The sequence below is a fragment of the Schistocerca cancellata genome, chromosome 4 (genome assembly GCF_023864275.1).
Source record: "Schistocerca cancellata isolate TAMUIC-IGC-003103 chromosome 4, iqSchCanc2.1, whole genome shotgun sequence".
In the NCBI taxonomy this organism is placed as follows: domain Eukaryota; kingdom Metazoa; phylum Arthropoda; class Insecta; order Orthoptera; family Acrididae; genus Schistocerca; species Schistocerca cancellata.
Window position 1 is genome coordinate 721,463,368 of NC_064629.1, and position 27,724 is coordinate 721,491,091.

Below are 27,724 nucleotides of genomic sequence, written 5' to 3' on the forward strand. Positions count from 1 at the left end.
CAAGCATTGTTGTAGATTGTAAGTCTACTGCTGATCTGGAGACTGATGTTAATGATATACTCAGAGAAGTTACAGCTTGGTTTTCAATTAATTCTCTTTCAGTTAATATTAAAAAAACTAATTTTATACAGTTCCACACAAAAAATAAAACTCTAGAAAATATAGTAATTGCTCATGACAACCAGGAACTAGAACAGGTGCAATCCACTAAATTCCTGGGGGTTCACATTGACAGTAGGCTCAACTGGGAACAGCATGTGTCCCTTACTCTAAATAGGCTTTCATCAGCAACTTTTGCTCTAAGAATAATTACTCATTTTGGGGACATCAACATTTTAAAATCATCTTACTTTGGGTACTTTCACTCATTAATGAGTTACGGAATAATATTCTGGGGTAATTCACCAGCCTAAACAAAAATCTTAACTGCTCAGAAGAGAGCAGTCAGAATCATGTGTGGGGTTCCTCCACGAACCTCATGTAGATAACTTTTTACACAGTTAGGTATTCTGACCACAACATGTCAGTACATATACTCTCTGATGAATGTAGTTAATAAAGACTATGCTCAGTATGAAACAAATTGTCCATACCATAACTACAATACTAGAGGTAAAGATTATCTACATGTTGAACTAAAAAATTTAACACTTGTACAGAAGGGAGTAAAGTATGCTGCTATAAAGACTTTTAATGCATTGCCTAATTATATTAAATGTACAACAGAAAATGAAACACTGTTCAAAGGTATGTTAAAAAAATACCTGCTCGACCATCCACTGTACTCATTAGATGAATTCTTTTCCAGAAGTTATGCCCTCCCTTAATAATAGATGTATTTAGTCTCTTAGTTATTAGATGGATGATACAATATTATGTTAATGTTATAGTGTTAATGTTATAGTTATAATGTTATATTGAGAATTGCTATACTAGTTTAATGACAGCTTGTAAATGAGAAAAAGTTATACTTATAATATCTATATCATTGTATTATATTACTATTCTGTAGCATTAATTGTATTTGTACAATTGTATTGACACGTTCTACATCCAGGCGAATCACTCGCATGTAAAAAGTACACAGCAATTTGATTTTATTCCTATTATCTCCTTAAGATGACTTCTCCAACACTAGGTTCCCTAACACTCTATGTCTACTTCACCGACTCCTCGTCGCGCAAGCACCCCAGTACCTTGCTTCAGAGATTAAAAACCTGTCATGCCATCATAATCGAAACACGAGGTCACTCTTATTTGGTATCCTAACTGTGCCCACTCACAAAACAAAAACTTTTGCAAACTCCTTCTCAGTTGCCGCTGTCCACCTCTGGAACAAACTGCCCCTTACCTTGCGCAAAATTCAATCTCCTGCTGCTTTTAAGAAGAAGTTGAAGCATTTCCTACTATCATCCTCATAAAGTTCTCCACAAAATTAATGTACAAGGCCAATCCTCTCATCTGTCAAATAGCAAAGCTAGCATCTCCTATCTTGCTCCTGAGATGCCGTCCTCTTCATCTATCTCTATTAGCTACGCAATCTTCTTTTCCTTTATATTTCCTTAATTATGTTTCATCATGTCTCTCTATTCTTCTCCTCCTTCACCATGAGTCTCCCTCATACTCCCTGCTGCCAGCACTCCTATCTAAAATCTGTCTCTTCATTAATGTCTAATTATAACAGTGCTTATGATCTACGAATATAAACTCTATATGTATATATTTTTCCAGGTGTACCTTTCCAATTGTTTATTTCACTTTTTGTACTAGATGTAGTTAAACATGCCTACTAAAGCATATGAATGTAAAATAAGTAGAATGCCTGGTTAGATGTAAGAGAGGGCCTGATGGCCCTAATCTTGCCAGGTTAAATAAATAAATAACTCAAATTACCCAATAGAGCATCCTCTATGTTCTGTTAAATTTTTGCATGTTCTTACAGAAACACCCTATAGATGATAAGAGCGCTCCTATCACATTTCCCTGGGAAAGCCATGATGGTACCCTTGTCTCTGATGATCACTCGCTATAGATAACAACATAATGGGTTCTGTTACATAAGAAGTTTTCAACTACTCACATAGTTGGGAACCTAATATGTATGCTCAGACCTTCATTGACAGTCTGCAGTGGGACACCGAATTTGCCTGTTACACTTCAGGATATGATTCAAGAAATGGGCAAGCTAAGTTTCATGTGAGTGATACTTTCTAAATCCATGTTGATTTATGGACAGAAGCTTTTCCTTCTGGAGGAAATTTATTTATTTATTTATTTTGAACTTAGAATATGTTCAAGAGTTCTGCAGCAAACTGTTGTTAAGGATATTCGTCTGTAATTTTGTGGGTCCATTATTTAACCTTTATTATATACAAGAGTCACCTGTGCTTCTTTCCAGGCATTTGGGATTTTGTACTGAGCAAGAGATTTGCAATACGTACAAGCTAAATAAGGGGCCAGTGCTATAGAGTAGTCTCTCTAAAACTGAGTTGTGATTCCATCTGGATCAGGTGACTTATTTGTTTTCAACTCTTTCAGTTGCTTCTCTATACCAGGGGTACCTTCTGCTATGTTCTCCATAGGGAAGTCTGTGCAATGGTCAAATGATGGTATGTTTCTACAGTCCTTCTGTGTGACTGATTTCTTATATGCAAAATCAAAACTTCGGCTTTCCTGTTGCAGTGTTCTCTTGGCACACCAGATTGATCAGTGAGTGACTGGATAGAAGGTTTTGACCCACTTAAAGATTTTATGTAAGACCAGAATTTTCTTGAGTTGTTGGCAATATATTTTTCTAAGGTATGACAGTGGAAGTAGTTGTATGCTTCACACATCAAAATTTTTACAGATGCACGAATTTCTACTAATTCTTACCTGTTGTGATTTCTGTATTCTTTTTTGAACTGAGTATGCAACAGTCTCTGCTTCCTCAGCATTTTCTGGATTTTGTTATCAAACCACAGTGGCTCTTTTTTCACCCCTAATCCACTTTCTCAGCACATACTTCTCCCGAGCGTAATTTCCAGACAGTTTAAACTCTGCCCATAATTCCATTATGTCTGTCATATTGGAACTAATTTATGTCCGTGCATTGTCTAAACAGAATGCTAACAACTGCTTATTTGCTCTTTGTAGCAAAAATACTCTCCTAGCCTTCTGGATGGATTTATTAACTTTAGTAACCATTGCTACTAAGGTGACATCATGATCACTAATCTCTGTCTCTACACTGACACTCTAGTTAAGGCCAGGTCTGTTTGTAGCTATATAGTCTAAAACATTTCCATTGCATGAGGACTATTGAACTAGTTTCTCAAGAGTTTTCAGAAAAGTGTTCAAAACTACTTCATAAAGCTGTCTGTCTGTAATTCAGACTGCAATGAATCCATAGACGTCCCAGTCTATATTCAACAGGTTAAAAGTCGACTCCGAAACTAATAACGCATGATCAGGGTATTCCTGCACCACTGAGGATAGACTTTCTTTGAATGATTCTAAAACTGTCATGATGGAATTGGGTGGCCAACAAAAACATCTGATAATTAATCTGAGTTCACCTACATTTTCTACTTGCATCCAGATAATATCACAGTTAGATTCCATGTTGACCTTGATAGACAAAGTATTTTTGTTGACTGCAATGAACACTGCCCTCCTATGGCATCTAATCTGACTTTTTGATAAACATTTCATGCCTCATTAAATATTTTGAAGCTCTTTACTACAGGCTTCAGCCAGCTCTTGGTTCCGAGAATAATTAGAGGGCACAACTTTCCTGGAGGTCAGGAAATTCAGGACCTTTGTTACAAATACTTTGACAATGTATTGTTAAAATTTTGACAGCTGACACGTCTTTACTTTATACATGGTCAGATTTCACCCTCTGTGTATTGGCTGATAGTGTTCATCAGAGGAGCTCAAACTCTCAACTGGTCTGCTACCCAACTAGCTGCTTCCTTTGTATAGTCCACCCCTGATCTATTAAGGGGAGTCCTATAGGTCTCTACTCCATAACGTATGTCCATAAAACTGCAGCTAAGACTGTCACAGAACAGACAGAGCCTCCAGTTGAGAATCTCCACTTGGCTCAAAACCAAACAACACCAATCAATCGTCAGAAAGATGCTGCAAACTGTGAGCTCTGCTTGCACCCATTGAGCCAAGTCAGCAGTCTTCACCATTTCCACCAGCTGCCTGTATGAACTGAGGAGAGTATCAGAACCCAGCAACAGACATCGTTGGTGTCGATTCGAGCCACAACTTTAAGACCACTGCACCCTGCACCCTCGATAGCCACAGACAGGCCTCACCCACATCTCAGATGAGGCCCCCTGCCATACATACCAAGTGCACATTGGATTTCTTTCCCAGCCTTGAATGCTATTTCACTAAGGTGCTCCATGACACGCCTAACATTGGATCTCCTGATACTAGCAAACACCCCCCCTCCCCCCGCCCCTCACCTGTGCCTGCTTGCACCCAGCTGAGCAAGCAGCCACCCATCCATTAAGAGGGTCAAAGTGTGAGGCTAGATGGTCAGCCCTCACGCTGAAATTCTGCCTCGAGCGACATGTAACAATCCACCACACTCTGTGGTGAGGGCAGATGCCTGCATCGGGTACACGTGGGTGAAGCAAGCAACATCTGAGGTGTCCCATGCAATGTGCCACATTTTCCACCAATGCTACATCCTGAGGCAGCAGTCTGAAGACAGCTGACCAAAGCCAAAAATGTTTTCAGCTATTTGGGAACTGCTGCTAGCTTCTCCTGCCTTTGCACACAGCACACACACATTCTACCCATCTTAGTAGCACTAACTTAAGAATTAACAATAAAAGCACAGCGAGAAAGCTAAATATGTAACTTGCTACACTCCCGGTGTGTCAACAATGGAGGCTGACACCTTACTGAGCTGTGTAACTGGCCATTAAAATGAAATTATGACTGTGTTACAGATGGTGTGAATCTATAATTCACAGTTACTAAAATGTGAGACTACACCACTTAAATACAAACACATACAATGAATTGAAGAACTAAACTATGAAAACACACATAAAAGTTAAAAAAGTTGCTTGCTACTCTCCTGGTGTGTCACAGGCAGAAGGTGGAGCCTGACTGAACTGTAACCAATGGACTGCTGGATGTTCAAAACAAACAAATGACAACTGCACTACAGCCTGCACAAAACCACACTTTACAACTGCTAAAATGTGAGACAGCATTCCAGAAATTCTGCATTTTTCTGATTTGTTCTTGGTGGTATTTTAATCCAGATCATAAAATTTACTGTAAGTTGAGGCTGGCTGGGTGGCAAGAGTTAAGTATATGTTGCAAAGAAAGTTCCTATCAGAAAAGTTTCAAGGACTGATTTTAAAAGATGGAATACAGAAGATACATGGTGTAGAATATCAAGGTCAATATTATCACACTGCAGAGCACGCTATGCATCCAGATTGTGTGTGCTGTCAATGCATTCTGAAAATGTAGTCTTGAACTTGTTGCCTGGTTCATCACATACTTCATCTAGATTCTCAAACAATATCACTTCCTCAGAACTTTTCAGATGTAAAATTGATCTACAACATGCTAATAGAGGATGAGATGCACAGTAATAAGAATACTTTAAATGCCTGTCTTAACCTTCGAGCAGGTACACCTGTGTATAAAGTGTGCCAACCACAAATAAAATGGTTTTGCACAGTTCTACAAAATACGAAGTGAGCTAGAAGAGAAAAAATTTACAATTTGTGCAAGAAAATGACCCAGATTATGAGCTAGCAGCACAATCCCACAATGAGACAGTTGTCTATGAGGTAATTAGTAATGAATAAGTGTTTGGCTCAGATCTGATGCAACTGCACTGTTAATGCTTTGAGTGGGTCATTACTGTCTCCATAACACCTGTCTGTGGCAACAGAGTGATACAATGAAAGTTTATTCCATCACTGCTTCATAAAACAGTGCTTTACCTCATATCATTGCATACTGTATCATTGCTTAATTAAATTAAGATTAAGTTGTGAGTTTGCTCATTCTTGTTTACCTTGGTAACATAAAGCCAGCTATTCTTTACATCTGTATAAAGTGCATCACGAGGCAACTCGTGTTATTAAAAACAGCACACCTGCTCAAGAGTTAAAAAATAAGATATTGGAGTTTATGTAACTTTTCTTGGAGACCATCAAATTTACCAATGCGAATACAATATTTAACAATTTGTGATATGGATGTATACTTCAAACAAACTACTTTAATCTGTTGTAAATTAATGGTTTTTCACTGCAAAAGTCTAGATTACATTTTATTAAAATGTGGCAGGTATTCCAGACTACAGCTACCATTCTTTTTCCAATGTAGGAATGGATGAGTGATTCATAATATTCTGTTTTTATGATTATACTTTCATTTTTAAATCTAAAAATTTCAGCTCATATCAAAGAGAAAATAAAATAGACAAAAATGTACATACCACGACAACCTTCGGGACCAAAACCATATGTTCCTGGAGCACATCTGTCACAGCGCCTGCCAACCACATTAGGTTTGCAGGTGCAAGCACCACCCAGTTCTGAACATATAGCACTCACTGATCCAGTAGGGTCACATTGGCAGGCTGTAAAATTGAATGTAGTGGTTAATATTATCAACAATAAATGGTCACTGGAGCAGAGGGGGATAGATAAAATCATAATGGAAGTACAACTTACGGAATGCACCACCATGAACGTAGAAACCTATGCTGTGATGGTACTTTTGACATACATCAGGAATGCTGCCCTTAAGTACAGAGTAGAATGCCTGACCACACTGATATCGCTCAAATTCCTGCCTATGGAGATTGTTTGCTCCTTGGAAAAATGGGATGCTTTCTGGTCTTGGAATCAGTGCAATCTGCAAATAAAAAAACAAGAAGCAACACATTAAAATAACAGTAACTAAATCTAATACCAAAGCAGTAAGGGCCATTCGTAAATAATCATCTCCACATAATGATGCCAAGGCACTGAGAGGAGCTCTCCTTCTGAAAAAATATCCAACTATTTTCGGTTCCACACAGTGAAACGTATATCAGTCAAAAACAATTTTATTCTCAGTTAGAAAATACATTATTGTTCCACCTGCTTACAGTTTTGAATATAAATGGGCAAGTACTAGTTAGGTTAAGAGTAAAGAAATGGTAGAAGAAACATACACCAATTCTTCCATTGAAGAACACTTTTGTCATACAAACCCTTTACTGCAACTCTTGCACTGTATGAAGATTATACTCATTGGGTGGAAACAGAATGTGATGAAATAGAGACACATGAAAACTAGATAGAGCCATGGAAGCAGCCCAAATTTTTATATTACCAAAAAATTAAATTAATTGGCTATGCACGAGGCATTAGATTCAAGAGATCTAAAACCTACTCTACAAACTGTGCTGTGTGGATCCCATTACGTAAAAATCATTACGATTTCTCCTTACCTAACAGTGGGACTGGCAATCTTGCTAAATTGTCCAGTAATCAACATGTCTAAATTTGAAAAATCTGGGGAGTTCCAGGTTTATTAAAGGTACTTGACTGAAACTTCAGCTCTAACTCATGTAATTTGTAATAAATGTAACACACACCTGGTTCATGTCCCACACAAATGAGTAAGTCACAATAAACACACAACACAAATGCTACTCAAAATAGTAGAACAGTGAAAAAAAGCCTCAGCATTTTACTTGGAGACAGTAATTCAGGAACCTGATGCAATGTTTCACTATATCTCAACTTTTATATAGCATTGTTATTACTCTACTTAGCTCCAGAAATTCAGCACTTTGAGACACAAAAATCCATAGCATGGTTAGCAGAATCACTAATAAACAGACAGTCTCTAGCAGAGCCATTAGCCATTGTTTCTGGAACAGAAAATAGAAAGGTTTAATGGAAGTAAATAAGTAGTTATCAAGAAGAATGTGAGGGTGACATAAGTTAGTAAAGAGCCATAAGATCCAGGATAGCAAGGCAGAACACTGAAATAAAAAGATGACAATAAAATACAGTGATTGGAAGATACATTTATTCTGTATTGGTATTACTGATAGTAAATGACAGTCTGCGCACAATAACTGAACATAGTATAAAAATGACAGTTAAATAAAATAGTAGGGGGATGAGAAGACATGAAAGAAGTAGTAATGGAGAAAAAGCAGGGAAACCAACAAGAGAGAAGAAGGCTAAGAGAGTATAAATGTCCATTAAACAAAGTGACCATGAATTGGACATAATAGTAGATATACAGGATAAAGAGCAGGGAGGAAAAAGGTACATGAAACTGAAAGAAATGTAAAACATATTTGAACTCTGTTGGGTTTTTATGCAAAATACATTACTGAAAAGGAGATTACAGTTCAACAGTGCTGATATCACTATAGATCAAGTACTACCTCTACTGGAGACACAAAGGAGAAATGCAACAGTCATAGTCTGCTCATACAAAATTCCCAGAGGTTACCTGTAGTGACTTAGGAAAACCTAAAACAGGATGTTTAGATATGAACATGAGCACCACTCTGATTGACTGTCTGTTAATGATGTCACTAATTCAGTTGCTACTAGTATATGGCTGGTGGGAAATGATTAACACAGTGCTACAGTGTGCATTATACCACAGGATACATACAACTGCCAACATAGAGAGTACTCCTATGCATATTCACATTTCTGGAAAGTTTTACAGTGATTATGAAGAAAAGGTTATTCTGTCAGCAGAGATCATGACTGACATTATAATTAGTTTCTGTAATTAATACAATCACAAGATTGTTTGACAATATATTCAGCTTCAACGACATAGTTGTAATCTTCAGATTTTTGAAGATGACTGCTGCGTGCTTGAAATCAGTTACATTGTGAAATGTTACGGCAGTTATGTCAATAACAGAATAAAATAATTCTCCATTCATTACAGCAGTGTTATGTTTGTATTTGGCTTAACGAGTCTTATATGTTTCCGTATCTCACCAGTTGATGGTAAAAATTTTACCAGCACAGTGCTATAAAAGTTATTTGAAAAATGTAATCCAGAAACAGATTTCTCAAACCATATTTGCTCTCGTGTATTAACTGTATTTTTCTTACTTGTCACTTCTTCTTCCGTGTGTATTTGCTTTTAGGAAGCTTTATTTTTCGAGTGCTCTTAATAGTGTTCCATAGATTTCGTGTTTGTTTTGAATACAGTAAGAGAGAGTCCCTGTAGTCAACCATACTGCCAGTAGTGCTAGAGTTTGTTTTCAATACAGTCCAGAGACAGGTAGTGCTATTTTCATTGTTTTCTACAAGAACTGGCTAGCAACCACAGTTTAGTGAATAAGCAGCCGCCTTTAGTGAATTAGCAGTCTAGTTAAAGGTTGATTAACTCTCTTCAGTAAATTGTTTCCTTAGGATGGATAGGATGTGTGACTGCTGTGTACGGATGCAGGAGGAGCTGGCCACTGTTCGCGAACAGCTGAGCGTGTTGATGGCCGCGGTCAGCCGTCTTCAGGCTGCTGCCTTGGAGTGTAGCGGCAGTGGGGAGTCTGGTGCGTCGCAAGGTACACCCCAGGTGTTACATGCTTCACCCACTGTCCCTGCTGTCGAGACATCTTCGCGGGTACCGGGCGCGGTTGGGCCACCCTCTCCCCAAGGGGAGTGGCGGGTTCAGCGGCGTTCGCGGCGCACGAGGCGGAAGGTCAATGTGGAGGCTGGCCGTGTGGCATCGCCCGCTCTGCCTGTGAGGGGACATGTGGCTGCTCCTTCAGCAAGGTCCGAGCAGGCACATGGGGGGAGGGGTTTATTAGTTATTGGGAGCTCCAACGTTAGGCGGGTGATGGAGCCCCTTAGGGAAATAGCGAGAAGGTCGGGGAAGAAGGCCAGTGTTCACTCTGTCTGCTTGCCGGGGGGTCTCATCCGAGATGTGGAGGAGGCCCTACCGGCGGCGATAGAGAGCACTGGGTGCACCCGACTGCAAATTGTTGCTCATGTCGGCACCAATGACTCCTGCCGTCTGGGTTCAGAGGTCATCCTCAGTTCGTACAGGCGGTTGGCGGAATTGGTGAAGGCGGAAAGCCTCGCTCGCGGGGTGGAATCAGAGCTAACTATTTGTAGTATCGTTCCCAGAACCGATCGCGGTCCTCTGGTTTGGAGCCGAGTGGAAGGCTTAAACCAGAGGCTCAGACAATTCTGCGGAGATCTGGGGTGCAAATTTCTCGACCTCTGCTATCGGGTGGAGAAATGTAGGGTCCCCCTGAATAGGTCAGGCGTGCACTACATGCCAGAAGCGGCTACAAGGGTAGCGGAGTACGTGTGGAGTGCACATGGGGGTTTTTTAGGTTAGAGAATCCCCTCCCTAGGCCCGACAAGACGCCTCCTGAGACGCGGCAAGATAGGAGTAGGCAAAATGCAACAGGGAATAACAATATTAATGTGCTAATAGTAAACTGCAGGAGCGTCTATAGAAAGGTCCCAGAACTGCTCTCATTAATAAACGATCACAACGCCCATATAGTACTAGGGACAGAAAGTTGGCTGAAACCAGACGTAAACAGTAACGAAATCCTAAACTCAGATTGGAATGTATACCGCAGAGACAGGCTGAACAGTGAAGGGGGAGGCGTGTTTATAGCGGTAAGAAGTGCAATAGTATCGAAGGAAATTGACGGAGATCCGAAATGTGAAATGATTTGGGTGAAGGTCGCGGTTAAAGCAGGCTCAGACATGGTAATTGGATGTCTCTATAGGCCCCCTGGCTCAGCAGCTGTTGTGGCTGAGCACCTGAAGGATAATTTGGAAAATATTTCGAGTAGATTTCCCCACCATGTTATAGTTCTGGGTGGAGATTTTAATTTGCCGGATATAGACTGGGAGACTCAGACGTTCATAACGGATGGCAGGGACAAAGAATCCAGTGAAATTTTTTTAAGTGCTTTATCTGAAAACTACCTTGAGCAGTTAAACAGAGAACCGACTCGTGGCGATAACATATTAGACCTTCTGGTGACAAACAGACCCGAACTATTTGAAAAAGTTAACGCAGAACAGGGAATCAATGATCATAAAGCGGTTACAGCATCGATGATTTCAGCCGTAAATAGGAATATTAAAAAAGGTAGGAAGATTTTTCTGTTTAGAAAAAGTGACAAAAAGCAGATTTCAGAGTACCTGTTGGCTCAACACAAAAGTTTTGTCTCAAGTACTGATAGTGTTGAGGATCAGTGGACAAAGTTCAAAACCATCATACAATATGCGTTAGATGAGTATGTGCCAAGCAAGATCATAAGAGATGGGAAAGAGCCACCGTGGTTCAACAACCGAGTTAGAAAACTGCTGCGGAAGCAAAGGGAACTTCACAGCAAACATAAACATAGCCAAAGCCTTGCAGACAAACAAAAATTACGCGAAGCGAAATGTAGTGTGAAGAGAGCTATGCGAGAGGCGTTCAATGAATTCGAAAGTAAAGTTCTATGTACTGACTTGGCAGAAAATCCTAAGAAATTTTGGTCTTATGTCAAAGCGGTAGGTGGATCAAAACAAAATGTCCAGACACTCTGTGACCAAAATGGTGCTGAAACAGAGGATGACAGACTAAAGGCCGAAATACTAAATGTCTTTTTCCAAAGTTGTTTCACAGAGGAAGATTGCACTGTAGTTCCTTCTCTAGATTGTCGCACAGATGACAAAATGGTAGATATCGAAATAGACGACAGAGGGATAGAGAAACAATTAAAATCGCTCAAAAGAGGAAAGGCCTCTGGACCTGATGGGATACCAGTTCAATTTTACACAGAGTACGCGAAGGAACTTGCCCCCCTTCTTGCAGCGGTGTACCGTAGGTCTCTAGAAGAGCGTAGCGTTCCAAAGGATTGGAAAAGGGCACAGGTCATCCCCGTTTTCAAGAAGGGACGTCGAACAGATGTGCAGAACTATAGACCTATATCTCTAACGTCGATCAGTTGTAGAATTTTGGAACACGTATTGTGTTCGAGTATAATGACTTTTCTGGAGACTAGAAATCTACTCTGTAGGAATCAGCATGGGTTTCGAAAAAGACGGTCATGTGAAACCCAGCTCGCGCTATTCGTCCACGAAACTCAGAGGGCCATAGACACGGGTTCACAGGTAGATGACGTGTTTCTTGACTTCCGCAAGGCGTTCGATACAGTTCCCCACAGTCGTTTATTGAACAAAGTAAGAGCATATGGACTATCAGACCAATTGTGTGATTGGATTGAGGAGTTCCTAGATAACAGGACGCAGCATGTTATTCTCAATGGAGAGAAGTCTTCCGAAGTAAGAGTGATTTCAGGTGTGCCGCAGGGGAGTGTCATAGGACCGTTGCTATTCACAATATACATAAATGACCTGGTGGATGACATCGGAAGTTCACTGAGGCTTTTTGCAGATGATGCTGTGGTGTATCGAGAGGTTGTAACAATGGAAAATTGTACTGAAATGCAGGAGGATCTGCAGCGAATTGACGCATGGTGCAGGGAATGGCAACTGAATCTCAATGTAGACAAGTGTAATGTGCTGCGAATACACAGAAAGATAGATCCTTTATCATTTAGCTACAAAATAGCAGGTCAGCAACTGGAAGCAGTTAATACCATAAATTATCTGGGAGTACGCATTAGGAGTGATTTAATGATCATATAATGTTGATTGTCGGTAAAGCAGATGCCAGACTGAGATTCATTGGAAGAATCCTAAGGAAATGCAATCCGAAAACAAAGGAAGTAGGTTACAGTGCGCTTGTTCGCCCACTGCTTGAATACTGCTCAGCAGTGTGGGATCCGTACCAGATAGGGTTGATACAAGACATAGAGAAGATCCAACGGAGAGCAGCGCGCTTCGTTGCAGGATCATTTAGTAATCGCGAAAGCATTACGGAGATGATAGATAAACTCCAGTGGAAGACTCTGCAGGAGAGACGCTCAGTAGCTCGGTACGGGCTTTTGTCAAAGTTTCGAGAACATACCTTCACCGAAGAGTCAAGCAGTATATTGCTCCCTCCTACGTATATCTCGCGAAGAGACCATGAGGATAAAATCAGAGAGAATAGAGGCATACCGACAATCCTTCTTTCCACGAAAAATACGAGACTGGAATAGAAGGGAGAACCGATAGAGGTACTGAAGGTACCCTCCGCCACACACCGTCAGGTGGCTTGCGGAGTATGGATGTAGATGCAGATGTAGATGTAGATGTAGATGTAGACATTCAAGCTCTACCTAAAAATGAAATCTTCCTTAGTCGCACCATCCTTGCTAACATATTGGCATGGGCAGAGCCTCTAACACTTGTCATCCTATTGGAGATGGGACTTTCACAACTGTGGACAGTGGTTCAATCTCCACAGGCTCACCTCAGAAAATTAAGTTGTGGTGGGTTAGTCCTTCTCTACATATTCATCCTAAAATGTGACATTTTTTCCAGTGAGGGATGTCTTGGCAGAGACCTTGGTTATGGATATCTGCATTTTGAATGTTCAGGAAATGTTCTACCATGAAGTGGTTTCTTCATCTGATATGAGACGAAAAAAAGATAGTGAGTGCCATCTCTGGTGAAAACAAGGCTGAGGCAAAATTTGATCACCCAGAGATGCAGCATGTGTGACTGTCCTGTTCAGAATGAGCTGGGCCATATTCATGGAGGAGAAATACCCCCTTAGGCAGCTTCCTGTGATGCTTCATCTTGACAAACTGTTTTTTATTTATTTATAGTAGTCCATTTCCTTGGTAACAATAATGGACCATTACACAGTGAATTATATTTGCGTGAACCTTTATGATAATCCATTTCTACGTCTTTTCTTTTTTTCCTATTCTGAATATTGAAGTAAGTTTACAGTGTGTATTTATTATTTTCATTGTCTTAATTTGTTTCTGTTACTCCTGCTCTAACATTTAGATGGCTACCTACATGCTACTCTAGATGAAGTTTTCCTGTGGTATCTTCTTCCACTCTGTCAGGCGTTCCATTACTGTGACAGAAAAAGTGCCACACGTTTTTGTTATTTTAATCTGTTGTGACTAATTTTATGGGTATCTTAATCACCTACTGCTACTAGTACTGTTACAACAACACCTACTGTTATTAGTACTGTTAAAATACCACCATCACCATAATCATCATCATCATCATCATCATCATCATCATCAACAACAACAACAACAACAACATCTAATACTACTACTGCCACGACTATGACCACGACCACCACCACCACCACCACCACCACCACCACTGCTACTGAAACTTATGTTACTAAGACTAACACTTGTACTGAACAGGGTAGTGCAGTGGTTAGCACACTGGACTAACATTCAGGAGGACAATACAATGGTTCAAACCCGTGTCCAGCTCTCCTGATTTAAGTTTTCTGTGATTTCCCTAAACCGTGTAAAGCAAATGACAAGATGGTTCCTTCAAAAGGGCACATTCATTTTCTTTCTCCATCTTTCCCTAATCTGAGCTTGTGCTCCATCTCTAATGACTTCATTGTCAACAGGACATTGAACACTAATCTCCTCCTCCTCCTTGAACACTTCTAGTACAATTACTTTTGATAATGTTGTTAAGGCCACTGATCCTTACAGAAAAGTTAAATAAAACACACACACACACAACATTTACAACTGATGTAGTCAGTCTAGTTTTCCTGTATGTTCTGTACCAGATTTGGCATGCTATTGGTTTCAGCAATGTATTTTTGACCCCAGACAGCCTAATGACAAATCAGAGCAAATCATCTTCTTTCAGCAATTCTAATTCTTCTTAGGTACACTTGTGACCACCTTCCTTCACTCTTCCATTACCAGGCAAAGCAATCTTAGCGCTACCACACTTTCTTCTTGTTCTCATGGGTCTTCTACAGGTATTATTCATCCCAGCTGCAGAGTCGGTTGCCTATAGTTATGCCTTGCTTTTTCTTAGACTCATTAGTTAGAAGATTTTGAGTATCAAAGTCATCTTTTAATCTAATTATGTTATAAACAATTTTACCTCTTAAGGCTTTCTCAGCATCCCTTGTTATGTATTCAGCTAGGGACGATTCCCATGGGACATGATCTGATGTGCCAATTTCACCAGTCACAGCTGGTTGCTGCCTTCTTACCAATTCATTTCAGATATGTAGGATATGGCAGTGGACCAGTCCCCTACTTGACTCAAAATGTATTATCTGACGTCTTCGATTTATATATGGATGAGATTTATATGTTGCCCTTCCTGTGTCAGAGGAATTCTATCTCTGCTGCCATTCTGTAAATATTAAATTTTTTATTACTAATGGATTTGTTGCTGGTTCCCCAAGAAGGTCTTGTATTTTTTCCTGCAGTATCCATAGCGCAATAACAGAATTCCTTGCTGTACTTCCCTCACTGCAGCAACAGGCCTCACCTGCCATAGCTTGTGCACTTGGACTGGTACCCTAATCCACAATTGCACGTAGCCATAACCTCTTCAGGAGATTTCAGCAGTATGCTCCTATGACAGTTTGACCCCCTTTAAAGGCATATTCTGATTGTATCACACCTTAGCAGTCCCAGTGGTGAATCTACACATCTCCACTGCTTGTTTCAATCCTTTCTCTCATGGTTAGGGTGACAGTCCACAGTCATTAGTACATCACAAATCTGTTCATTAGCTAAAGATGCACAGGAGAAAATGGCTTGCAAGATGCGGAGGAAATGTAGAAAGATTATTCACCTGTAGCCAGAACACAATTATTTTCAATCTTTTCAGAGTTACTCTTCAACAACCTGTCAAGTCAATTTATGTAATATGCTCCTGTTAAACAACTCTTACACAACAAAAATCAGCTAGCACCACCTAAAAAATTCACTTTAGTTAAGTGGAGATTAAAACTGTAGGTGAGAAATCTCCAACTTTGTATACTTACAGAGTCAACAAGTATTGATGCTGATGGCACATCAGTTTCACCATCATATCGTTTGAAAGTCAGGCGTACTTTGTAGTCTTTACCTGGTTCAAGGCAAACAGGAGGAGACACAGGGACACTCCTAGAATCTGTGGGGAAAAAAGCAAATCCATTTTATTTCAAGCTGAGGTTATAAAAATTTATTGATATCTAACAGTATGATGAATATTTTTAATAGTTACTATTGAGCACTGAAAAATATTTTTTATAACACTGAACACAAGAAGAAATACCACAAAATAGCAATTAAAATACAACTAATAATGAAGTGAATATGGAAGTGATACACTGAAAAATATTTTTTATAACACTGAACACAAGAAGAAATACCACAAAATAGCAATTAAAATACAACTAATAATGAAGTGAATATGGAAGTGATACACAGGGGGCTATAGAATATTTCTACACTCATCACATAAAGCCGATTGTTCATTTTTTGTAAGTTTTTGGGGACTGTTCATAATTTACAACATCTCTGTGACAGTCTGCCATAAGTCAAACAAACCTGTGGCCATTTGTACTGCTCTTCTTAATGTTGCCATGAGCTATGATGCACACAAAGTGATGTGGTGGTCAGCATCGCTGGCTGACATGCTGCATGTTGTCAGTTCAAACCCAGCCACCAGCAGTTATTTGTTATTTTGTACTTATCATTTCCGGAAGGTTCTTGAAATATACTATGTTTGCAATTTTTGTATATTCTGGAATATTCTATGTTTGTATAAATAGCAGCATTCTGGAATACTTGATGTTTGTATAAATAGCTGCACTCTCCATCCAGTAGTTCAGCTCTGTTCTGGCTGTATATAAGCACTAGTAATAAACATCGATTCAGTGCTAAATGTTGTATATTGATGACTACTTCCAGATTAGGACTTGAGTGTGGTTACAATATGATACTGTGTGATGGAAACACTGGGTACTTTCAAAACATCTACATCACTATGGTTCCAATTACGTAATGTAAAAACAGTCACCAGGAACTGAAATACAGACAGTACATTATTCCCTCAGTCCATATACTCAGGAGACCAATTGATTCCAAGCCAGCAGTAAGTCAGCTGCACACCAGCCATCCAACAGTATTTTCCAGAGATGGTGGTCACAACCCAATAAACTAGCTGAAAGGATTCAACTGAGTCACCATAGACAACAGGTGGAGTGACATGATGTGGCAAATGAGTACTCTTACTTGGATGGCACAGCCCAGCAATAGTTTGAGAACAATGAAGAGAAGCTCTATAGCTGGAATAAATTCCAGGATGAACTGATGAAAATGTTTTGTGACATTCAGCAGCAAGTCCACTTGGCAGAAAAACAACTGAAGAACAGGGTTCAGTGTCATGGGAAAATGACAGAGTCCTACGTGAAGGAGGTTTTGGCCTTATGCCACATTATAAACCCAAATATGACAGTAGTAGGCAAAATCTCACACTTGACTGTAGGAGTTGCAGAAGATATGTACCAACCTCTTCTGGTAAAGGATTTCACAGGAGGAACAATCACAGAAATGCTACAGAAAAGAAATGAACAAAAGGAGCATGACAGACTCCCAAATGTGGCCACTATGGCAGTTGTGGTAGACCACCATGACCTTACCTCTCTCATATATCAGCTACTGAGAGAAGAGATACAGTATTTTATGGCAAACTGAACTGTTGGACCGAGTAAGCAAGAGATAGCAGTGATGAATGTCAACCCCGGTTGTTAGGAGGTGATGGAGAATGTTGAAGAAGAGGTATATCAATCTTGAGCACCTATCTCCACTACCAGTTGAATGTGCCAGAAAGAATGGACTCGGCCAACTTGGACTTATGCTGCAGCCATCAAACAATAACCAAACACCTGACCATCACAGGTACAGCCAACTATTGCATAATGTGTAACACCCCACAGAAGAACAAATATTTGGAGGACAGAGGACAACACGAGTGTGTGTCCAAAGTGGACCCACTGGACACTTCGTATGCTACTGCATAGAATAGAGGTGAGTTTTTGACACTACTACACTGCCAGATGTCAACCATCACAACAGTTCTATTCATGCCAGTCAACCACAGACAATTACAGTCAGTCTGTGAGACAAAACCCATCACCGTAACCTGGACAAGTTACCCCCCTCCCACACACACACACACATACACTTACCATAGCCATTCCTTATTGCCTTTCAGAAGTACCAGCCACTCGCCTGGTCACCAACTTCAAGGAAACTAAATGAGGTGACCACTTATTGAGGTGAGGCCACCACAGATGCAAATTCTCAATGGATGACAGTCACCAAGATGTCAATAAATCTCAATGATGTCACCATTGATGGCGAACCTGTCCAGGCGCAAGTCGGCTTGATGGCTTCCCTTTCTGTAATGCCATATGCTTATCATTGTCAGCTAAAGAAGACTGTGTTACATGACATGAAAGCGATTGTGCTGAAAGTCACCAACAGGAAATATTTCCAGCCAATAGTGATATGTAGTGTGAGAATAACTATCAATGACAGACACAGCCCTTCAAATGTTTCATTTTAACACAATGTAGACATAATGTTATTCTCAGATGGAACTTCCTGCAGGTATCAAAACCAGTCATAGACTGTGAAAGAGCAGATCTCCAAATTGACAAAGCTCTTCCAACTAGTACATATAACAAAGACTGCTGTGGGTATTTCTGTGCCATTGAAGACATTGTTATTGTGCTGTCATCAACGAGATGAGTTCTAGTCATCAATCAAGATGTTCAGTTAAACTGTGAAAGTTTTATTTATTGCAAAATGCTACTCAGGCTCACAAAATAAATGTAGATGCCAGCAATGATCATAAACACTGTAGGTGGTCAAGGAGAACTTTGGAACACAAACTGTCATGACCAACCACAACTCATCCCTAAAGGTACACACTGAGGGACTACCAAACCATTCCATGAAGGGCAGCTTACTGTCACTGATTAAGAATCATCTCCCATTACCACTTCAGATAACGTAGGGGCAGAAACTACTACGAAACTGACAAAATAGGTTCTGGCCTAACCCCTGAACAATGACTGTGAGTGATAGCTGTTCTGCAGCAATTTTCAGATGCTTTCAAATCCAAAGTGGAGAGAAGACAGACTAAGAAGGCCATGGTAAAACACCATATCCACAAAGAATCACTCACCATTGTGCCAGCACTTTTACAGACTTTTGTCAGCTGAATGGTGGAAAATTCAGGAAGAAGTGAAGAAGATGCTGCAAGATGACCTCATTAAGCCTTTAGAAAATGCTTGGTCCTCTCCTGTGGCCCTTGTGAAGAAGAAGGACAACACATGGATCTATGCATTGGCTACTGATGACTGAATTAAATCCCGAAGAAAGGCATCTATCTGATGGTGCCCTGGATTGCTTGAAAGGAAAAAAAAAGTACTTCTGAACCATGGACATGCAGATAGGCTAATGACAAACTGAGGTTGGTGAGGCTAACTGGAAAAAGAGTGCCTTTGTAACTCCTGATGGCCTCCATGAGTTTAAAGTTATGCCATTTGGTGAGTGTAATACTCCAGCCACCTTCAAACATATAATGGAGAACCTGCTTTTACTCCTTAAATGGATGATGTGTCATTGCTATCTGGATGACATTATTATTTTTTGAAGGTGTTTGAAGTACGTGTGAGCTGCCTAACAATTGTGCTGAAATGTGTTCAGACTGCAGGCCTCCACATGATTCTGAAAAAGTGCCTCTTCATTGTCCAAGAAATAAAACTCTTGAGGCATCTAGTGACTGGCAGATGATTTTGTCCTGATCCAGAGAAAATAAAAGCAGTCACAAATTTTCTGCCTCCTTGGCAATTTAGATGTGAGAAATTTTCTCAGAATGTGCTCATACTATTGGAAATTCATAAAGGTGTCCTGTTCCAAGGCATGTCCCTTGCATGAACTACTGCTGGGAGATGCCAAAATTTCCTGGCATGAGGTTCAAGAAAGATCTCTCCTATCCTTAAGGAGACACTAACATTTTTCCAGTCCTAGCACTGTGCCACAAGAATGCCGAGGCAGAACTCCACGCTAAAGCTAACAGTTATGGGACAGGTGCATTTCTAGTGCAAATTCAGTAAGGTGATAGCTTATACTTCCAGAGTACTCCCCAAGTCCAAAATGAACTACTCTACAACTGAGAAAGAGTGCCTTGCAGTCGTTTAGCCATCAACAAGTTCTGGCCATATTTCTTTGAAAAACTATTCACCGTTGTCATGGACCAGCTGGCTGACTAGCATTGTGTAGAAGGAAGTATGATCCAGCAGAGAGGAAATGGTTGCTCACCATTCCAAGTCCTTTGCAACCAGATATCCTCAAATATTTCCACAATACTCCAACATCTGATCACCTGGGATTCATGAAGACTCTAGAGAAAATCAGGCACATGTCTGTACTGATCCATTACATATTATGTGAGTCACAGCAAGGAATACCAATGCTGGAAATGCATGCCACAGTTACCTTTGGGGCATCTGGTACCATTCCCATCTGCAACAGTGTCATTCTTCTGAACTGGGACTGCCCTCTTGGTGTAGTTCCCAAAGTCAACAAATGGGAATTGATGGACAACCGTCTGTACTGACTACCTCACCCACTATACTGTCACCAAAGCTGTGTCGATTGCAGAAAATTCTGGACACTGCGAAGTTCTTGGTAGAAGACATCATTCTGAAGCATAGAGCACCCTTTGTAATGGGCTTTGATCATGGAAAAGTTTTCTCATCGAGACTACAATCTGAAGTAATTTCACATTGCAGGATGACCATCCACAGACGAAAGGCCTCATGGAATGCTTTAATAAGATGTCGGCAGATATGCTCTCAATGTACATTGATAAACAGAGACACTGGGGTATAATACTGCCTGTCATGACATTTGCATACAACACAGTATAATAAATCACTACTACAGGCTTCATGCCATTATTTCTGCTCCAAGGTCATGAGGCCAAAACACTACTGAATACACCATCCCCATTTCAACTCAATGATACTCGAGATGACACCACATCACCAGAACTGAAGAAGCAAAGCAGCGCCTCACTTATGGGCCCTGAATGCCCACGAGACAGGCCAAGAGTGCTATAATACCAAGAGATACAGACTGGGAGACTTGGTACAGATTTTTACACCTGTGCAAAAGTGCAACTATCAAAAACACTACTAAAGCACTACTTTTGGCTATATCGTATCCTTCACCACTTGCTGGATGTTCATATGCCACATAGGAAGTCAAAGATTATGACCCTTCATGAAAAAGACAAAAGCACAGAAACATCATCCACGTTCTTCTGATACCCTACTACAGCCCTGAGGCACAGATCCATGACAGGAGGTTCAAGAAAACTCAAGACCCACTTGACAATCATGAAACTTTGAAGACTGGGGCTATCTTTGATGCTCATCATAGTGAAGAGAGGGGATATGAAAAAATAACCAGTACAAGAGGATCCACCAGTTCCCCCATACAGGGGACCATTGACAAAAGCTATTCCAGAGTGCTGTTGTCAGTGCCAATGAGAAAATCTGAAACAGCGGCTCTTTCTCCAGGAGACGGAGCAATGCCATGAGCTGTGGTGTGTGCAGTGTGGCACAGTGGTTGGCATTGCTGGCTGGCACACTGCAGGTCACCAGCTCAAACCTGACCACCAGCACTTATTTGTTACTTTGTATTTATCATTTCTAGAAAGTTCTTGAAATGTCTTATTTTTGTATATTCTAGAACATTTGATGTTTATATAGGCAGCTGCACACTCTGTCCAGGAGTTTAGTTTTCTTCTGGCTGTATGTTGGTGTTCATAATAAATGAGCTCTCAGTGTTCAGTGTTTTATTTCATTGCGAACCCTGCTATCAGATTTGGACTCAAGTATGGTTACTATGGGACAGTATACACACAATATCCTCTGATAGTCCTACTTGGTATGGGTCTCACACATTAAGCAATATTCTGATAGGCGTTGCACGAGTGTTTTGTAAGAAGCCTCCTTTGTGAACTGACTGCATTTTCCCAGTATCCTTCCACTGAAGTGAAGTCTGCCACTTGCTGTACCTCTGACTTGAGTCTCTGTGACCATTTCATATCCTCATACTCTGTTAGCAACAGGTGTTTGTACAAGTTAACTGATTCCAGCAGTGAATCATTCATATTGTAGTCATAGCATACTACAAGTGCGTATTTTGTAAAATGCAAAATTTAACATTTCGAAAGCAAGTTGCCAATCTTTGCACCACTTTGAAAGCTTATCAACCTTTTACTGAATATTTGTGCAGCTTTCTCCAGATAGTAATTCATTATAGATATTTATATCATCTGAAAAAAGTCTGATGTACTATTAATGTTGTCTGCCAGGTCATTAATATACAGAATGAATAACAAGAGTATGAACACACATCCTGGAAGAAACCTGAAATTTAACAATAGCAATAACAACAACAACAACAACAATAATAATAATAATAATAATATCAATAAATAAAATGTCATGTGACTAGGGTCTCCTGTCGGGTAGACCGTTCGTTGGGTGCAAGTCTCTTGATTTGACGCCACTTCAGCGACCTGTGTGTCGATGGGGATGAGATGATGATTAGGACAACACAACATTCAGTAACTGAGTGGAGAAAATCTCCGACCCAGCCGGGAATCGAACCTGGGCCCTCAGGATTGACATTCTGTCTTGCTGACCACTCAGCTACTGGGCGCAGATATAATATCAATATGAACTGTACAATGTACAGTGTGCACTTACCTGGTGATAGAAAAACGACCTTTGTGTCATCATCAGGAATAGCATTTGCACAAGGGCCACTACGATCCACTGGACCAGGTCTGATAACATCTACTTGCACTTCCCATGTACCAGGAACCTATGAAACATATGTGAAATATGATTTATTCATCTCATTACATACAATTTTAAAATCATTTGATTTGATGTATAGGAGACATTTCAAGTTTAAACTAAGAACATTTTTGGAGAAATACAAAAGTTTACATTATTTTATACGCATTTTTGAGATGTAGCTATACAAATACTTACTATAATTTCCAGTGCACAAAAAGAAGAAAAAAAATGCAGTTCCCTTGGTCAAACAGTGAAACTGTCCTCAATGAATTCCTCAATATCAGAATAGCAGAAGAGAAAAGCTCAGTATTAAAAGCAAACCTAGCTCCACATTAAATATATTACTGCTTTTTATTTTATTGTAAAGTTTTAATCCTATACTCTGGTGTTTTGGCATAGAGTTTTAAAGTGTGCATTGGAAGTTGAAAATTACCTCTGTGGTGAATGTTGTAGTTGTGGTGGAAATGGAAAGTTTCAAGTTTCCATTGGTTTTTTGTATAAGAAAGTCAACACGTCTTATATATAAGAGGAAGGAATGGACAGTATTTTTATATTTTTTTAACAGTGGTCAGTATGTTTCTTTTGTTTGGCAACACACACATTCCTATTTATTTTCTTCTATAATACTAGGAGCCTTGAGACATATGCTGAATTTCCCCCAGAAGATTATAACATATAGAATAACAGACTCAAAGTAGCAGTGTATCTTTCTGGTGCCTATATTTTTGGAACCTGACAAAATATGCATTGCAAATGCTAAGCTATTCAGTTTGTTTGCTTAGTAGTCAATGTGTACCTTCCAGTTTAAATTTTTATTACAATTTAGGCCTAAGAACTTAACATGATTTGTGTCTGTGATATACTGATCATTGCAAATTACTTATATTTAATTCTGTTCTAATTATTTACTTTCAAAGTGCATCATTTTCGTTTTAGTTACATTTAGTTTTAGTCCACTTTGATGGAACCAAGATTTAAGTTGCTCTAAAGTATCATTGACACTTCTGAGAATACTTTCAATCACCTCATTTTCTATTAGAACTGCTGTATCATCACAAATAAAACTGAATTAACATCAATAGCAAATGGTAGGTCATTTATGTAGAAAAGCAACTGATAGGAACCCAATATCAAATTTTGTCAGACTCCATGTAAAATTGTTTCCCAGTTTGAGGAGTAATTGCTTGAATCAGAAGTTACAATTACCCTTTGTTTTCTATCTTTTAAGTAAGAGTTGAACCATTCCAAAGCAGGTCTCTGATTCAATACAGCTGTAATTTATCTACAAGTAAGGAGTGCTTCACTGAATCAAAGGTTTTTGTCAGATCACAGAATATTTCTGTGACCTTTCTACCCATATCTTATGAGGAGCATATATTTTGAGTGAATTCATTGATGGCATTACAGTGATTTTTCATTGTTGGAATCCAACTGGTTTTTAAAATTGTCATTTATAGTACAAAATTTTTGAATTTGTTTTGTTGCAATCTTTTCAAATACTTTATAGAAGACCAGCAGAAGATAGATAGGTTGGTAATTCCCCATATCCACTTTCAATTCCTTTTTGAGTAATGGTTTTATCGTGGCATATTTCAATTTGTTTGGAAGACATCCTTGCACAAAAGACTGATTTATAATAATCAACAGTGGTTAGTGAAATGACATCATACACACACTTTATTATAGATGTGGGTGTTTCATCCCACCTAGATGAAGTTTTCTTTTTTAAAGTCAATATCTCATTTTCCACATCTCTGTGTGATTTTTTCAAATTATTTAAAATATGTATTCCCATTGTTTACCAACCTTATCGAATTTACCTTGTCTTGATAAGCTTCTATATCTACATCTGATCTTGCCACATTTAAGAATAGTTCATTAAAACTATTTGCCATCTGAATGGGGTTAACTATAATATTTTAAAATGTGATTTTCAGAATTCCTTGTCTCTCTCACTCCTATTTCGAGCGACTGACCATACTGCTTTTACTTCACAATGAAATGAATACCCTTAGCTCCATACAGGTGTTGATATAAGTCAACGGGGACAGTTGAAAATGTGTACCCCGACCTTGACTCGAATCCGGTATCTCCTGCTTAGATGGCAGACGCTCTATCCATCTGAGCCACCGAGAACACAGAGGATAGTGTGACTGCAGGGACTTATCTCTGGCACATCTCCCGTGAGACCCACATTTGCAACTGATTGTCCCGCACTACATTCATAGTGCCCCTGCCCACCATACTCATTACTTGCGGCTTTACCGCCGATTCACGTAAGAGTTCAGGCACTGTTTGTGCATCCACACAAAGATGGTCAAATGGCTAGTGAGCCTTAACTCTCTCTCTCTCTCTCTCTCTCTCTCTATATATATATATATATATATATATGAAGATGGTATCTGTTCTTTCGGACATGTCCGAAAGAACAGATACCGCATTCATATATACGTATTACTTTTGTCTTGTTTCTATGCTTGAGGACAGATCTGTTATTAGCCAGTACAACTTTTCTGAATACAGCTTTATAGCATTTAACATACTTAACAAAACCAGGATTTCTGTTTCATTTTTAGCTTATTGTGGAGCTGCCTGCTTCTGACACTAGAAATTTTTATTCCTTGTGTAAGCCACTTATGTTTATGGTTTTCTTTCTTTTGACAATTTCTGGGAGGAAATAGCTCATTGAATAGAGCTAGGAAACAATTTAAGAACTTTCTGCAGTTTTTGGTGCTTGAAATACAATGATCTACAGGCCACCTTACAACACTCAGTTTACTGTGGGAAAAAAATCTGTATTATTTTCATTTTAATTCCTTTTTATATAAATTTCTGGAGGCTTTTGTTTATCTGCTTTTGGGAGTTCTATAAAGAGAGTTGAATGATCCGAATTACCTAGGCTTCAGTACAGCAGTCAATAGTCAAAGTTCTATCTAGTAGAGACAAAAAATACATGTACTGCAGAAAATATTTATTTATTCATTCATCTTTATCCATTAACCAGTGATCATGTACATGATAAGAATTTGCATTAAAAATTACACATTACATTTAGATTTTACACTAAAAACTAATATTAAATAAAGGAAAAATACAGATTGCTATTCACTGTAAGGATGACACACTGTGTTGCAAATAGGCGCAATGAAAAGCTTGTTACACATTTAGCTTTCAGCTAAAGCCTTCTTCTGAAATTTAAACTCACACAAATCCATTCACACAAGGAAGCACACCTCACACACACATCACCACCACCTCTGGCAGCTTGGACTACATTCCACAGCAGGCTGTATTGTGTTAAGCAATTCAATAAGTATGGAGTACAGAATCTGATGGCAAGCTCCTCTGTTTTCAGGTCGTGGAAGAAATACAGCTACTAGAAGATGATTACCAGTCATTCCACAGCATAACCCATTTGTTGGTGAGGTCTAACAATAATTATGGTTGTGCTCTCATAGTGCAAGTTATGACCAATTAATATAATGACTGATTAATATCTAAGTGTCCATGTAAGATTCTGGTACACAGGTGATAATCACCACTGTTTATTATCACTTCCCCTAAGTCTTTTTCAGGGTGAAGGAATATGGCATATTCACGAGTGTTGAATGGTTGATATGCACATGTTGTTGTTGTTGTGGTCTTCAGTCCTGAGACTGGTTTGATGCAGCTCTCCATGCTACTCTATCCTGTGCAAGCTTCTTCATCTCCCAGTATCTACTGCAACCTACATCCTTCTGAATCTGCTTAGTGTATTCATCTCTTGGTCTCCCTCTACGATTTTTACCCTCCACACTGCCCTCCAATGCTAAATTTGTGATCCCTTGATGCCTCAAAACATGTCCTACCAACCGATCCCTTCTTCTAGTCAAGTTGTGCCACAAACTTCTCTTCTCCCCAATCCTATTCAATACCTCCTCATTAGTTACGTGATCTACCCACCTTATCTTCAGCATTCTTCTGTAGCACCACATTTCGAAAGCTTCTATTCTCTTCTTGTCCAAACTAGTTATCGTCCATGTTTCACTTCCATGCATGGCTACACTCCATACAAATACTTTCAGAAACGACTTCCTGACACTTAAATCTATACTCGATGTTAACAAATTCCTCTTCTTGAGAAAGGCTTTCCTTGCCATTGCCAGTCCACATTTTATATCCTCTCTACTTCGACCATCATCGGTTAGTTTACTCCCTAAATAGCAAAACTCCTTTACTACTTTAAGTATTTCATTTCCTAATCTAATTCCCTCAGCATCACCCGACTTAATTTGATTACATTCCATTATCCTCGTTTTACTTTTGTTGATGTTCATCTTATATCCTACTTTCAAGACACTGTCCATTCCGTTCAACTGCTCTTCCAAGTCCTTTGCTGTCTCTGACAGAATTACAATGTCATCGGCGAACCTCAAAGTTTTTACTTCTTCTCCATGAATTTTAATACCTACTCCGAATTTTTCTTTTGTTTCCTTTACTGCTTGCTCAATATACAGATTGAATAACATCGGGGAGAGGCTACAACCCTGTCTTACTCCCTTCCCAACCACTGCTTCCCTTTCATGCCCCTCAACTCTTATAGCTGCCATCTGGTTTCTGTACAAACTGTAAATAGCCTTTCACTCCCTGTATTTTACCCCTGCCACCTTCAGAATTTGAAAGAGAGTATTCCAGTTAACATTGCCAAAAGCTTTCTCTAAGTCTACAAATGCTAGAAACGTAGGTTTGCCTTTTCTTAGTCTTTCTTCTAAGATAAGTCGTAAGGTCAGTATTGCCTCACATGTTCCAACATTTCTACGGAATCCAAACTGATCTTCCCCGAGGTCGGCTTCTACCAGTTTTTCCATTCGTCTGTAAAGAATTCGTGTTAGTATTTTGCAGCTGTGACTTATTAAACTGATAGTTCGGTAAT

The 27,724-nt window shown here is 39.5% G+C and overlaps 1 protein-coding gene across 3 annotated transcripts in view; it reads right to left on the bottom strand.

Moving 5' to 3' along the window:
- LOC126183764 (laminin subunit beta-1) overlaps positions 1-27,724 on the bottom strand; it is a 344,910-nt gene that overhangs the window by 45,947 nt on the left and 271,239 nt on the right. For all 3 annotated transcript variants that reach the window (XM_049925993.1, XM_049925992.1, XM_049925991.1), the window contains 4 exons: positions 22,717-22,834; positions 15,922-16,049; positions 6,711-6,894; positions 6,473-6,616 (listed from right to left, as the gene is read on the bottom strand). In XM_049925993.1, coding sequence (XP_049781950.1) covers positions 6,473-6,616; positions 6,711-6,894; positions 15,922-16,049; positions 22,717-22,834 — 574 coding nt within the window. The remainder of the gene's footprint in view (positions 1-6,472; positions 6,617-6,710; positions 6,895-15,921; positions 16,050-22,716; positions 22,835-27,724) is intronic.